At 29.2% G+C, this 16,742-nt stretch overlaps 1 protein-coding gene and 2 non-coding genes across 3 annotated transcripts in view; all 3 read left to right on the top strand.

The window, feature by feature from the left end:
• The window catches only part of LOC113382784 (tubulointerstitial nephritis antigen-like), a 99,604-nt gene that overhangs the window by 79,505 nt on the left and 3,357 nt on the right, over positions 1–16,742 (top strand). Inside the window, exons 2-6 of the mRNA XM_026621014.1 lie at positions 3,246–3,408; positions 6,686–6,857; positions 13,390–13,565; positions 14,504–14,822; positions 15,963–16,162. Of these exons, the coding sequence (XP_026476799.1) occupies positions 3,246–3,408; positions 6,686–6,857; positions 13,390–13,565; positions 14,504–14,822; positions 15,963–16,162 (1,030 nt within the window). The remainder of the gene's footprint in view (positions 1–3,245; positions 3,409–6,685; positions 6,858–13,389; positions 13,566–14,503; positions 14,823–15,962; positions 16,163–16,742) is intronic.
• Trnal-uaa lies at positions 12,336–12,419 on the top strand. The gene has a single exon. It is a non-coding gene; the product is annotated as a tRNA-Leu (tRNA).
• Positions 13,695–13,778, top strand: Trnal-uaa. The gene has a single exon. It is a non-coding gene; the product is annotated as a tRNA-Leu (tRNA).

Here is a 16,742-nt window from a genome sequence, read left to right as displayed (position 1 = left end):
AATGATATTTAAATAAGTGATTTATTTAGTTTGACGATAGTATTAAATATTTATGAATTATTTACCCAAGGACGAGCATTGATCCCATTAAAATCCATCACATCATCCATCAAAATTCAAGTCGTCTCGAAAGAAACATAATTTTGACATGTATAACACAGAAATCGACAAAATTCCGATCGACGCGTTAATTTTAATTTTCCATTGACGAAATGGTCGTAAAGTTTTCTACTCAATGGAATTTGAAGTGTTTTTAATGTCCCACAAAGAAACTGAATGATTACAAAGAGAGCATGTGATATGAATACAAATGTGTCATTATTTTTAAGTAACGCCTTATGTAACGTTTCTATGATGTAAAATTACATGTATTAGCGAAACGTTACTTCAAAGGAACAATAGGAAAGATGGACTTTTAGTGATAATGGTAAAGGATCGATGACACAGATTTTGTTCGGGGCTTTCTTTTGGGTATTCTAATTTTTAGTTAGTTGAAATATTTAAACTATTTGAAGTTCGCGAAATTTTTAACAGCGAGCCTGGGAGAAAGTTGTAAATTGCTTCTGCAATGATGTTATATTATGATGATCACTTTGTTTTTCCTTATAATCTATTCATTTTCCTGAAAAATGAAATGGGGAATCCTTGAAAAAGTTCTGTTTTTTAGTTGCCTGAGATCCATAATAGTACTGAAAGATAAAGTAAATATACCTACTTCCAAAAGTTCAGTATAGATCGGTGAATTTAAGCATAACTTTATAAGGATCAGAAACTTGGACTCTGTTCAGGACTAAGTCCATGTGGATGATAAACAATCATAAAAACAAGTTAAAGTACGGTGTTAGTGTATTCCTAATTACAATATTATCCTTTATATCAATTTTGTTTGAATATTTATTTAAAACTCAGATGTTCTTTATGGATCCTCTAATAATGATTCCAGCAGCTAGTTTTTTCGATAGTTTTTCTTCTACCAATATTATGTTACTGTTTATCTCTGGGCTTGTAACATAATTATAATATAGTAAATGTGTTTTATTTTTATTACATTTATATATATTTTTTTGAATGACTCATGCTCTACTACGATTTTTTTGGATCAAATTTTTGGGTTTAATTACCGTAACAAATGTTATTACATCATTGCATGTTGGATATATGACTTGCAAGTTTTATATAATAGTAAAAGGGTTTTGTATGTAAAATTTAAATAATAGAGAAATATTTTTTTTCAATTATTTGTTTTACTAACTAAGACACTTTTATTTTAGTTGTACCAAAATCAAATACAGAGTTTTTAAGATTTTAGAAATATTATTTCTATGCAATTTGTTTAATTATTAAATTTGGATGTTTTACTATAGAGGTGGTGCAGCAATACTTTACAATCTATGTATAAATGAATAAAAGTATGCTAAAATTTTTATTTATATAAAATAACTTTATATCACCATTAAAATAACTAATATTAAAGTAATAGTTCTTATTAAATAAATAGTTAAATTAGACTTGCCTTATTTACTTTAATCTGCTAAAGACGAAATTAAAAGATTTTTTCATCCTTGTCTGATAATCGAAAAAATGGTCCAGTGCTATTAAGAATCATTTATAATAATTTATAAAAAAATATTTGTTACTAAAACACTTCAATTGTATATTTTATTCCGTTTTTTTACGACTTTTCAGTTCAAAAAACATATCTTATAATTTATGCAGAAATATTGTACGTCAATGTGTAAGGTAAACTTATACTTTAAAGTTTCAAGAAATCTTTTTGTATCTCATTATCAAATTATTTTTTTTGTTTATATGTATACTTCCTCAGAGTTGCTATTATCTAACAAAAATTATTTGTTTAAAATCTTCAAATCTCAAGTTTAAATAAATTATAATATTTGTTAACCAAATACTATTGAATTTGTTTCTTAAATAATAATCATAAGAAATATTTGTTTATTTTTTTGGCCGTTCAAGTGATATAGAAGTTATGACTAAAAATAATTTAAAATTCCAAGTAATTAATAATTAATTAAAACTAACAAACATATAACTATGTCGAATATATTCGGTGTATTTTTTCATTAATTAATTAGCTAAACGTGAAAAACTACAGTGGCCTACATCTTAAGAAACGCGAATATTAATCACTTTGGCGATAACCTAGTAAACTCTTACAATATAATGTTCTTATTTGTATGAAAAAGTTAAAAATAGAATATGACTGATAAAAGAAAGTATTTGGATGCATTCGACTAATTAATTTATTTTCAAACGTTCTCAAGAAAAATAATAGGATGGAAGGATTTGACATGTTAATAGTGTGGTTCAAGTTAATCATATGTTCTGAAAGCATAGTTTTGAATTGATTTGGGTTTCTAGACTTATATATATATATATATATATATATATATACATATATGTTGATTAACCCTCTTGTATATAAATTGGGAGCTTTCACCAATGTGAATTTTTTTTCTGTTTTTTTTTATTACCAAGTACCGATGTATTCAGTTTTTCAATTGATTCTACATTATATTTCATACCTTTGACTAAACTACTGATCATAATTTTGTTTCTAATAGATTGTTTTAATTTTTTTCTACTGGAATATAGCTTTTCCACTTTAATTTTTATCCATATTATATTAAATTAATATACATACACATTCATTATTTTTCTATTAATTATATTTATTTATCTGATGATTTTTATATACCTCATATTGTCTTTTAAACAAAGAATTTTTTGCATATTTTTTTTCCTCATAAAAGCTGTCTAGACATAATATAACCTCTGTCATTATATACATTTATTTTTTCAAGCATTAGCAAATACCGGATAAATCTTAAAAAAATGTTTGTTCAATCTTAAATCAATATTACTGAATATTTGCGCATAATGCAATCAGTGTTTTTAAAGAATACAAAGTTGAGTTTTTTATTGACCTCCAAAACTCTCAATAAAAAATAAGAAAATAGCCAGAAAAAATAAATTGAACAAAAATATATTTATTTATATCAAATTTACTATTTGCGTTTAATAATAATTTTATTTATTTAATTTATTTTAAAAACTCCCATCTTCTCAATGTTTTGTATCATAAGACTGTTGCAGTTTTAATTGACCAAAAAAAAATTGTACTCTAAAATTTGACTATATTATTAATATTAGATAGTCCCTAATATTAGATATTATGGACAAGTGATCTTTAAATTTTTTTATTTAATATTATTGTTTTTTTCCAGATGTTGACGAAAGTAGGACTGCTGCTGGCAGTGGTTCTGCTGCAAGTATCTTTATCTCTGGCTGTCAGAGACTATATTGGTCTTCCTGCTGGACCATATTGTGCGTCCAGGTATTCTGGATGCTGCCCTGGACGACAGGACGACTGTAGTGCTCCAATCATAGGTAAATAGATAATAATTTGATATTGATTTTTGTCACAAGTTTTCTAAGAGAGTTCAAACATAGGGGTTTTTGTTGGATCATACTGTTGCGTCCAGATATTCAGGATGCTACCCTGGAGGACAGGACGGCTGTAGTGCAAAACAACTTGAAATTGTATTATTTTACCGCATCTTGCCAAAATCTCGGATAATTACAAATCGTAAATCAAACTAAATCAATTATTTCCAGTTGGTTTCTGTTATCTAAATAATCAGCACAAGACAAGAATGCACGCGGAATGATCGGCGTCACTTAAATCAACAGAATCGACGTCATAACTTGAAATAACATCATCGCTCGATACGAAGATTAAGTCATACCTTTCGAAATGCAAACAACAAAAATCATAATACAATTTCAATGTTATTTTATGTAATACTGCATTCGATCTGGTTCTCAATATTGTTTTCCTAATGCGAAAAATATGCGAGCAATCGCCAACGCTGTCGCTGTCGGCAAATATGTCAAAGTTAAAGTTAGAACCATGAATCAGTTCAAAGAATGAATGACTTTAAAATTCTTTAGTTTTAGTTTTATAGTTTGTTTAAAATGCCAGGCTTAGATTTGCAATTTAACAACATTGAGTGGGTTTATCGCGAAACATTTGCACACGTAACGTTTTGCAATTTACGAAAATTTTCCTGGGTTCTCTGAAGAGATAATATAAGGTGAATTTGTCACCTGCATTTTCTTTATTGGTAAGGTTAACAAACTCAGATCAGATCAAACACTAATTAATTGTTTTCATGAAAATGAAGATCAGTGTTTTTGCAGTTTTGAACTTCTTTTAAGGAATTATTAATCAACTATTAATCAGTTCATCAATTTTTTTGTTGTGTGCCCAGTTAACGACATTTAGTGAATTTTTTTATTTGCAATTGTAAGCTGTAATAGGGACATTGTATACTATAGTGAAACTCAACAGTTGTTTTTCCACTTATAATTAATATTAACAATATTTTAATAAAACTTAGTTATTATTTATAAGAAGATAGTTATAATTAAGTTATTTCAATCTTCATCAGGAAAATTGAGGACTTAAATCAAGTGGCGATTTTCTCTTGAGCCTACGAAGATAGTTTTTTATGTTAGTATAACTGGCGTTTTATTAAAATTTTGGTTTCGAGTTTGTATTTTTTTTTCTTTTTATTAATTACAATCTTTTTTTTACACAATGAGAAATAAAAATAATTTTGAGGGTATATAAGCATTGAATTTGTAATTGTAACTGATTTTTCACTTCCCGAAGGAGAAGTTTGTTTTTGCCTGATCATACTCATGGTATGTATTTATGGTTTATATTTGTATCGTATATATTTATTATTGATCTAAAATGATAACGCAATCATATGAACTACAGACTAGTTTTTTTTTTTTGACAAATTATGTGTCTGAAGAAAAAACATGTTTGATGTTCCCCTTTTTTTTAAATAGTAAAAATCGGAATTTGGCGATCATAGTAGTTTATTCTGGACAAAAATCTATAAAGAACACTCTATAAAATTTTTAAGTATACCAATTCAGTAGAAGTTGAGATATCGTGGTGTCGAAAAAGACATTTTGGTCTAACCAAAATTTTGAAAAATCCTCTTATACATATATTATTGAATAGTTAAACTTTCAAAATATAATAATAATAAGTGGTAGACTACCCGAAGGCAGGTTCATAGTGCGAGAGCCACCACAAGAAAAGGATTTCCTTACACTTCGTCGTCTATCATTCCCATTACCAATATCTCCCTTCCCCCATTACAATTTTTTTAAATGTATTTTTGTTTGGACGCATTTTCGTTTTATTATATTGGCCATGAAGGTGACAATCTTCATGGCATTGAGCTTTACACGGAATGGTTGCTAATGCTACCCCTGGTAGAGGTGGAAGCGGAATGTTTTAATGGAGCTAATTGTTTCTTTCTAAAAGTAAAGTCCGCGATATAATATGTATAATAAATAATAAATAAATATATCTTCTTTCATTACAACTTAGTGACAAATCAGTGATTGTAATAAGAACTGCAACAAATACATAATATACAAACAAATCAGTGTTTAATACAGTCTACAGCTACAAGGATTCAATTATAAACCAACAACCTGAGTTATCGATGGAGAGTTTTAATAAATTTCATAACTAAGTAACATAAATACAAGTTTTCTTTCAAAACTTTTGCTTCCATGCTTCCTGATCCTGAGCTTCGGCTTTCAGTTCTCTGTATTTTCTCTCCAAATTTGTCAAAACATCTGCATTCTTCTTCTTCCCATTCCTTTGAATCCTTCTATTTTACCCTCTACGACGTTGTATAGGAGGTACTTGCTTTGAAAAACGAGTCCGATCCAGTTTTCTTTTCTTATCAGTAAAATCCTTTCTTCGCCTACTCTCCTCAGGACTTCTTCATTTGTTATTTTTGAAAATGTAAAAACAAAACAAAATCCTTTTGTTATAAATTCTAGATCAGAGTACTATCTTAAGTAAGTAGCTAAATTGTGGTATGCAGATATCTACAATGGCTTATTTATATTTTGCACACGAAAATATCTTCAGCAAAGCTTTTTATTTCCTAGTTATAGCTTCAAATTCTTGATCAAATATTCATCACAACCTAATTTTAATTTTGGCATAAATCATGTTTAATAACACAGAACATATTTGAATATCCTAATTCAAAAATAAAGATATTACTAAACCTACTTATTATGTTCATGGCACATATTTCGAATGCGGACTTATAAAATATACATAAATAATTCTATTTCGATTGTAGCTTGCGCCTGGCGATAATTGATACATAGTCCAATAAATAATGACGCACATATATCAATTTTCAATCGATACAATTATTCGAATCGATAAATTTATTAAAAATTGTTACGTCATTGATGTATTTTTGACCGAACCAGACTAGTAGAGGTTGCGTAACTGCATTGACGGAAACCTGAAGATGTTAAATGGCTATTAATGAGGAATTCCGGTTCCCAAATGGTATTAATTATTATTCGTTAATGAAGTGCCTGATATAATGATGTCGGATAGAAGTTTATGATATTGGTTTCGCTAATTTGTTTGAAATTTTGACTGCGGATGACCATGGATTTGCTGGTTTTATGGTAAATGATTAATCAAATCTGTAGCGGTAAAGATTTTATGGAGAGGTTGTCTGAATAATGTTTGGATTTCAACAAATATGTTTAATTTCTTCTATTCATTTTGTTTTCACTTACCTGTGATTTTTATTTATAGGTACATTATGCTATTGCGATGACTTTTGCAATAGGACGAGAGCAGAAGACTGCTGTCCTGATTTCTGGTCGTTCTGCAAAAACGAACCATCACCAATCACCCAATTATCTTGCCATGCCAATGGTAGAGAATATTTTTCTGGTACATCATACCAGGATAACTGTAATAAATGGTGAGTTGATTTTGTAATAATATTATTGATTTAATTATTAATTGTGAATAAATATTGGATATATAAAAATTTGACCTACGAATATTTGTCTGATAGTTGTGCAAACTTCTGCATACAGATTTTGAAGTTTTTTACAATTATGCATTGGTCTTTATTTGTATTATGGGTATACATCTATTATTGTTAACATATATCAAGAAGGAAAGGTCTCACATCAATCAAATTTAATCATTATGAAATATTACGAATTATTTTAATCTAAAATATTTCTTATTAACTAAAGTTGAGAATTTTTGCATATCTTTACGTTTCAAAGGTTTCTGAACATTTTGGCATACCTTAGAAAAAATTGATGTATGTATGTGTGTTTATGTTTGTATACAAATTTTCCTCCACGATTTCGGCTGCATGGATTAATCGATTTGAATGATTCGAAAAACATTCGATTTCTACAGATGGGGAAACGTGCTGATCGGTTTTTGATGAAGATGTTTGAAAAAGTGCATTAATTGGTCATTCAGTTTTTGGGCTAACGGAGCGTCCGATTTGAATGATTCAAAAACCATTTTTGAATTATTTAGTATTGACAAAATGAAATATTAGTTAAATTTTTAGGTAGGCAGGTTTAGTTATTTATATATAATTATATAAAATGAAATCAGTATAAATCAAAATAGCACACAAAGCTTGAAGAATTCTTTACATATTTTCAAGAAGCTTGAAGAATTCCTTACGATTTGTATGATGAGAGATCTAACTATACAAGCTGTCTAAATTCAACTTTGTTTGGATTATCATTCTTCAAATTTTTATTTTATATTTATCATCTGATATCGTGGAGTGTCTATGTCCATTTTCAAGATCAAAAATGTGTTTCCAATTGAAAATATCCCATTTTGGGCACTGCGGTGTGACATAGCAGTAGGAAATCTCTCACACTATTTTTTCCTGAATTGATTTCTAGTTTAACTCAGATCATGGACCTGCCCTAGGGCAGAAGTACCCAATAATAATCTTTGTTTTGATTTTCATTCTTGAACCCACGCTCTGGACAACCTGATATCGTGGAGTGGCAATGTCCATTTTCAAGATCAAAAATATGTTTCCAATTGAAAATATCCCAATTTGGGCACTGCGGTGTGAAATGGCAATAGGTACTCTCTTACACTATTTTTTCCTGAATCGAGGTGGATTTTACCTCAGCTCATGGACCTGCCATAGGACAGTACTACCCAATAATAATTTATTATTTCTGTTTGAAAACAAAGATGTGACTAAGATTTTTTAAAATCTATTCGACAGCTTTTTTGAACTTTGCCTTTGATTAAGTAGAATAACTACTATCAGGTTTAGTTAAGGGGTATTAAAAATAACCAATGTGGTTTCTAATATTGAAAATATGAAAGCTTTTTTTATATAGTAAAGCAATTTTGTTCAGAGATTTGGTGTTAAAATCTAAAGTTGTCTAGATAAATTCTAAAGTTAGTAAACATCATTTACTCGAAAATTGTTGGTGCCCATAGGTGATTTAAAGTTTAACAAGTTCTATAAAGTGGAGGTATTAAATCTATGTATATTCCTTGAGCGATATAAAATCATTTTGTTACATTAAACGAACAGTGACTTAAATATTATTTTAGAATTGAGCAGCATCTAAAAATTCTTCATAACAAAACGGCATTTAAAACTTTACGATGTTTTACTTACAATCGTTAAAATTTCTTTTACACCTTCTTAAAATATTTTAAGGCTGCAAAATGTACTCAAAGTATATTTCGTACCTCGTTTTTTATGTATTTATTGTACGTACTTGTAAATTTGCATTTAACGACTTCTTTCAACTTTTGTGTCTACACCGCAACCTTGCCAAAATTCGGACAGCCTGTCAAAACATTTTTGACAAATAAATAAATAAAGCAGCAAAATAACTATTTTGAGAACATCGATAAAGCATTTTACGTCATTTTATGTGTTACTTATACGAATATTTTAAACATTGGTCGAAATGCATTCGACATGTACAGAGTTGCTAATTGATGGCTAAAAATACAATTGCTCCAGAATGCAATACGAGATCTCGGCCATACAAAATCGCACAATTGGCTTGACGCTTTCTTAAACACAAATTCAATTTAAATTCAGAAACAGCAAATAAAGAATTATGCAAATTCATATTCAGTGTCAGGCATGAGATAATTGTTTTAAATGGTTATATGGAACTGTTGACTTTGCTCGTGAGCTCTTACAGAACCAGCGAAAATTATGCAGAGCGGTTGTGAAAATATTTTAACAAAATATTTTTTTAAATAAATACTACATATTACCATATAATAACAATACCAGAAATGTGCAAGAAAAACTCATTCAGCTCTGGTAGAAATAGAGTTAAGGTTTGTTTCATAATATGCAGTAATGTTTAAAAACTAATCAGCGCGTCTCCCCATCAGTGGGAATCGAATGTTTTTTGAATCATTCAAATCGTTTGATCCATGCACCCGAAATCGTGGAAGAAAAACTGTATTCGAACATACATACAAACTAGAGATGGGCTTAACATATCCGAAGCCGGGTCGGTTAGGATTTGACTCCGCTTCAGAGAGGAGTTATATCCACTTAACAACTCCACAACTCCGACAACTTTGGAACATAATACCTAAGACAAATGTGTTCTCTAGTGTATTGTTAATATGTCTAAGGATTTATTAAGACTTTGGTAATAGTTTACAAATAGTTCAAATATTTTTGTTCATTTTATTATAATAATTACTATTTTATGAATTTCAATATGCATACAAATCTCAAATTGACAAACAACTTAGGAATCGAAATCAATTTTGTAATTATTTTTGAAGAGAAAATATATAATTCTTTGAATATATTTATTTTTATATATGAAAATAATGCAGTGAACCTTATATATGGAATAAGAACAAATCTTTGTGTATAATATTTTTCACAAAATAATTCCTCACATTCTTTTATTATTTCCTTTTCGAGAATTAACTATACATCAGGTAGTTTCATTAGCATACTATTACTTTTACACAATTATAAAATCATAATTGTGTAAAAGTTATAATACTAAATATTTTTAGCTGGGTTGTCTACCATTGAAAAAGCTCATTTACGAACAAACATTATCGCATACAGAATATAGAATACAAAATGGCATTATTTTGAGACATTATATACCTGGAAAGTCCTAAAACTGGCTGTGAGACAAGAAAAAGACCACTTCTTTTGACCCAAAAATTTGAATTAGTAAAAAATCTCAAGCGAATATCTGCACATTTTAATCGATTTAGTACCAGTTTAGGGAAGTCGGATATGATCAATCCTGTGAGACAACTCCACTCGGATTCACTCTGAGGGAGGAGTTGTATCCTAGTGATAACTCCGGAGTGAGTTACCCATCTCTAATACACACACACGCACGTACATCAATTTTTTCTAAGGCATGCCAAAATGTTCAGAAACATTTGAAACGTAAAGATATGCAAAAAAAATATTTTTGATGTTTTGCGATTACTATAACTTTGATGATTAAAATAGTTCATTTTTATTATTATCTCACCTTGCTTGAAAATTCAAAAAGCGTCATCCTTAAGTATGGATTTCTCGATCCGACTTCATGATTTTCTATCATGGCCATTGGCCATTGTACGAGTTCTGATTCGCTTCATTACTTGCGAACAGTATGTGGTATATACCGTAATATATTACTTGTTATAGAGGATTACCGTAATAATTCAATCAGAAAATCTTATTTAGCCGCAAACCTTATAAGACCTTATTGCAACGCAATGGGAGATGATTTATGCGCTCATTGTAATCAGTCTATAATATTATGGTAATTTGGCTGCGATGAGATTACAGGATTAAGGGACGAACTAAAATATGGTACTACATCACTTTAGATAATATAATAGAAGGATAAATACGAGATGCATGCTAAGACGTTTCATATAGTTCACTATATAAGGAATTTCAAACACCAAGATGAGTACCTACTAACTGATGTTGCAACAACAAGGTTCCGGGTTCATAACTTGCCTCCACCCTGAAGTAATCTCGAGTTTCACTTTAACGTATATGTCCAAAATAAGTCTGCAAAAGTTCATTGAATATAATAGAACCTACACACTGAAATTCTACTATTTCAGTTTAACTCACAAGGAGAACCTTAGGTTTACTCGTCTTGGAATTTGATGAAACTTACCATGGCGATAGAGTAGATTCCAAACAAACCTTTTAAAATATTAGAGTCCTATGAGATGTAGTTTAATTATAAAAATTAATTGGTGTTGGAAAAATAAGCTAAGGTAAAGCATACATAAGGAAAATTAAAGAAAGAAGTTACTATATATATACACTAGGGTGGTCCTTTATATGAACATTTTTGAATTTCCTTGCTCCCAAGGGCTCAAATGGTTCCAAATTGATAAAAATGTTCTTATTAAGGACCACCCTAATATACACGTATTAATTTAGGTGCAACTCTCTTTAATCCTGAAGATACATACCAAATATGATTTTTAAGGAGTACTTTTAAGGAACTGCAGATGATGTATCAGAAGCAGTACATTAACTTAGATTCTGCAAATCAAAATCTCATCTGTCTCTAACTTTCTTAAGTAATTAATTTTTATTATTTTTTTATATGACAGCATATCTTATTTGGACAGAAATCTTATATTATCTTTATTGCCTGCAATAAAATATAATTTATGTATTCATTGTGATCAACCTTTAATAATATTACAGTAATTTAAGACGATAAGATTAAGCGGTAATAACAAACCAAAATGTAGGATTAGATTTCTTTGCTTAATTTCATATATTAAACAAGTGATGAAGTAGAAAATTTATTGATGTTAGTGCAAAATTAGTAGAAATTTTTGATTTGTCTCATTATCGTCATCATTCTATAACGAATTACCAAGAAGAATGTCTTCATAAATCTACAACGAATTACCAAGAAAAAGTATTTGACTTTATTACTTGCAATGAATATGATTTATATGTCCATTGAAATCAATTTATAATATTACAGTAAATTGATGGCTATAAAATTTAATGGGTAATAACTAGTCAAAATGTGAGATTATTGATTATGGATTACATCAGCGCAGGGAAAACATGAACTATGATTTCTTTATATAACAAACGCAATATTACGGCAGTAATTATAAAACCAGCAATACTGTGGAATGTGGAATCTCCTTAGCTTGTAATATTTTTTCAAATAATATGATTTTTTTATTTTCTGGGTCAAAGAACAAAAAACGTATATATAACTATAAATACAATTTTCTTCATATATGTATTTTTTATGCATGTCACACTCTGCAACTCGTACTATAAAATGCCTTTGTAAAACGAGGGGAGTTTCGATGAATGCCAATAAAAGTTTTATGTATCAGTTTTTAAAAAGTGCAGGGGTCCTCAGTTTTTGAAACCTAGAGGGCTTTACATGTGGTCAGGTTGGCCGAACGGTCTAAGGCGCCAGATTTAAGCTCTGGTTCCCAATTGGGAGCGTGGGTTCGAACCCCACACCTGACAATTATTTTTTTTATATTGTAAATTATAATTTTCTTAAAGCATCATTGCAGACAATGAGTTTTCTTACTTGTTTGCATTCTTCTTTCTCTTATTTCATTTCTTTATTTACAACAATTTAGATAAAGAAAGTTCCTGGCAGCAATTGCAGGGTTGTCTAATTTATATTAATATGATTAAAAATTTTAAGAAACTTTCATATATTGCAATTCAAAAACATAATATTGATGATAACAGAAAAAAAATTAAAATATCCATATGCCTGTATGATTTTCATATATTGATATTTAGGTAATAAATATGGTATTTAATTCTATTCTTGCCATACTGGCAAAATTTATGAAAAGTTCTAAACAGCTATTTATGATTTCGAGACGATTTTGTCTTTAATTATTATAAAATAAGGATTGTGGGTTAAGTGAAGTTTTAACGCAATATGCAACAGCAAAAGCATATTTATAATTTGTAATAATTATTATACATTTTGCGAATTTGTGAGATATGATTTTATACTTCGAAATTTGATTTACCTGTTTTCTTCAACATTTTCAACAAGGATTTGAGTATGGTTGGATATTTGAATATTGATGTGTTTTTTTATGATATGGTTTATATAATACATCAATAGTTATCGTATTATAATATATAATGTTGAAAAGTATAATAATTTTTCATACCCATAACGGTCTAAAATAACTTGTAAAAACATATTTTAGTTTTATAGTCTTTTGCATGCTGTTAAACTTGGCAATTTTAATGCGAAACTGCAATTACCTTTCGTAGATTAATGACCAACTGAGATGTCTGGCTATTTATGTTCAGAAATATTAAACTTTAGTGCTATAAATTTTAATTATTCGAAGGAACTGAATAATAATAAATAAATACTGAAATTAATCGAAACGATGCCAATAGAATAAATTTAACAAAATTTATGTTTGCAAAATAATTTATTGTGTCGATTTATTTTCAGTACTTGTACTGTGAATGGACCAATTGCCGAATTTATGTGCGAACAACACATTTGTTTACTTGATGAAAACATGATCGATGGAATCAATATGGACAGCCGTCATTTAGGATGGACTGGTGTCAATTATACTAAATTCTGGGGTCGCAAATTGGAAGAAGGCCTCAATCTCAGAACAGGTAATAAACTTAAGGATGTAATTGCTCAAATTATAGTCGAAAGGCTGAATGCGATATTCAGGGACCTTCTTTGTACCTGTGGTCAGGTTGGGGTACTTAGTTTTTAAAATGTAGGGGTCTTCAAACATGGTCAGGTTGGCCGAGCGGTCTAAGGCGCCAGATTTAAGCTCTGGTTCCCAATTGGGAGCGTGGGTTCGAACCCCACACCTGACAAAAATTATATTTCATTTATTTTTTTTACTTCACTTAATTTTTACTTTACTTACTTTTATTAATTATCATAAAAATTAAAATAATATTCAATTTTAAAAAAATATATATATTAACGTATCGACACAATTTAATAGTAAATTATTATTTAAATAAAAAAAAATATTTATTTATTTAATAAAAAATTATTTTTACAAAGATAACGTGCTTTTCAAATAAAATTTGAAACTAATTTCTTCGTGAGATTAAATCGTAAAAATATTTGTATTTATTCATATAATTTGTTGTTATTATATATATTAATTCACGTACATACTTATATTTCAAAAATGTTTGACCTTATAAAAATAATTTTATAGATTAAGTATTTTCCAAATAAAATTTATCTTTTTCTTTTTTCTTATACGCGATATATGTGCTGTTATTATTTTTTTAATATGTAAGTCATCAATTAATATTATTATCATATATTTAGTAGAAGCAATTAATAAATTTTATGGAGAAAGTATAATATAGGGTAGTTTAAAAATATATTCTAATCTAGAAGAAACAATAAAGAGTGCTTGGAAACATGTAATCATCTTAAATTACATAAAAAGGATCCAAATATAGATCTGCTCTCAAATTATATCGCTTCTTAAATAAGTATGCTAAAATTTTGTATATGGTAATTCTCATTTTTGCTTGCTTACATTTTATATTATTAATGTATCATTTCCTTCTTTCAGGAACTTTACTCCCCGAAAGATCAGTAATGCGTATGAAGCCTATTCGCAAGATCTACGATCCAAATTCACTGCCCAGATCTTTCAGCACAATTGATCATTTTGGTAACTACATCGGTCCAGTCGTGGACCAAGGCTGGTGTGGATCATCTTGGGCAGTTTCCACTGTCAATGTAGCTGCTGACAGATTGGCAATTTTGTCCAAAGGCAGAGAAACTGTTCGATTGAGTGCCCAGAATCTTCTGGCCTGTAATAAGAGGCATCAGAAAGGATGCAGAGGTGGTCATTTGGATGTTGTTTGGCAGTATTTGAGGAAGAATGGGTAAGTCGAATGAATCACTAGATTTATTGATTTTATGTAATATTTTCATGAAGGTTATTTGAAAATTTACAAATTTTGTGGTTTCTCATTTTGTGGTTTGGAAACAAAATTGTCTCCAAATATTTCTATCGTTAGAATTATACGGTTACTACTAATTAGCGTTGTCTTTTGAAATTCTAGAATGTTTTGGTTTATCTAATTGAAAATGACTGAATAAATGGTAGCACTATTCTAATTCTCTATTAATATCAGCTCAATATTTCCAATTAAATGTTAATATGATTGTTACCAATGCTCTAATAAATTTGTTGGTGGATCCATATCAAACAAAATCTGAGAGCACTAGGTTGATAAAACACATGGCATGAGCGAATATATTTTTTGAGTCCAGTTAAAATAAATAATTAACTGTAATTGTTTTATTATATTTTATTTTTAGACCTAATGAAATACATGTTACTATGATTAGTTCGATCTGGTTATGCTAGTTCAAATATAGCTTCTAATCAAATGTACGATTTGTAATGTTATTTAACAATAAACTAAAGTTAGAAGTGTTAAACAACATTTTTGACCTCATTAGATTTATATCCGCAACTACTGTACATTTATTATTGGAAGTATATAGATCTATTTATAAATTAATGCTATATGTTCTCCAGATATTGACCCATTATTATAATACATTTTACAAAATAGTTAAATGAAACGTGATCGGGAATTATAGATTTATAAACAGTAGTATGTGTTTTGTATAAAAAGTTAATTATTGATATAAATAATTGTTGTTTTGTACAAAAATCTTATTTAAGAGAAACGTACGTTCAGGATTTAAAATTTAAAAATAAGATTTTTGTACAAAACAAGAATTATGTTGTATTAGAGTTCAGAAGGATTTTTTTTTATTTGGTATAGTATTATAATTTATCAACTTACAAGCAACTTTTGAGTTTAAGTAAATATAATGCCTGCAATTGGTACCTACTCTTTTCCCATTTTTCGCACTCCATAATGGCGTGCTCAGCATCCGCCCTAGTCGCTCCTCGACAAGATCTTTAATGACTGATTTGACCTATTATTTTTAATTATATTTCTATATTTTGTATATTTATATTTATTATATTTTTTATCTGTTTCCAGAGTCGTTGATGAAAAATGCTACCCATACGAAGCAAGTGACCGTGGATGCCGAGTCCACCGAGGTGATAATTTGCTTACTGCCCAATGTGATATCCCAGAAAAAGTGTTAAGAACTGAATTGTATTCCGTTGGCCCTGCATACCGTCTGCACAATGACACGGATGTCATGCATGAACTGATGGTCTCTGGACCAGTTCAAGGTAATTGACAATATTGTATAACTTATAACGGCAACTTATGATAATTGATAAAATACATAGGACACATTGTTTCTGTAGAATATCGAAAGATATTTATTAATTTTCAACTTTGGTCTACCATATCACACTTGTTAACTAAGCTAAATTGTTGTAAGTTAATGGTTGTTACTACAAAAAGTGATTCACTAATTCTGGACCTGAATCAGAGGTCCCGGGTTCCATCCCGCTTTCTGTTGCGAAACAGTAATGATTTGGACATTTTTTAAGAATGACCAAAACTTTGTAGATGTTCAGGATGAAATAGGTGCAATTAATAAAAAAAGAAAAAAACTTTAACATTCTGATTAAACAATATTCTATCTATTTAATTCTATTCATTCACTCACACCTCTAAACATACAACATTGTCACTCCAAAGAGGGACTCAGCAATTCAGCTCAGGTCTCCAAAGATGTTGAAATACCTTGAATATTGTTTTTGGGGTTTTTGTCTTTAACTTTATTTAACGTCATCATTATTTTTTATGTATTGGGTTAGCTCGTAAGTAAGTGACTAGAACGACTGGACTGATACTGCTGAA

This window comes from Ctenocephalides felis, unplaced genomic scaffold (assembly GCF_003426905.1).
Source record: "Ctenocephalides felis isolate EL2017-DRISC unplaced genomic scaffold, ASM342690v1 CF-g0.4_SCAFFOLD_03570, whole genome shotgun sequence".
Lineage (NCBI taxonomy): Eukaryota > Metazoa > Arthropoda > Insecta > Siphonaptera > Pulicidae > Ctenocephalides > Ctenocephalides felis.
The sequence above is the reverse complement of the archived record's forward strand: the minus strand, read 5'-3'. Positions and strand labels throughout refer to the sequence as shown.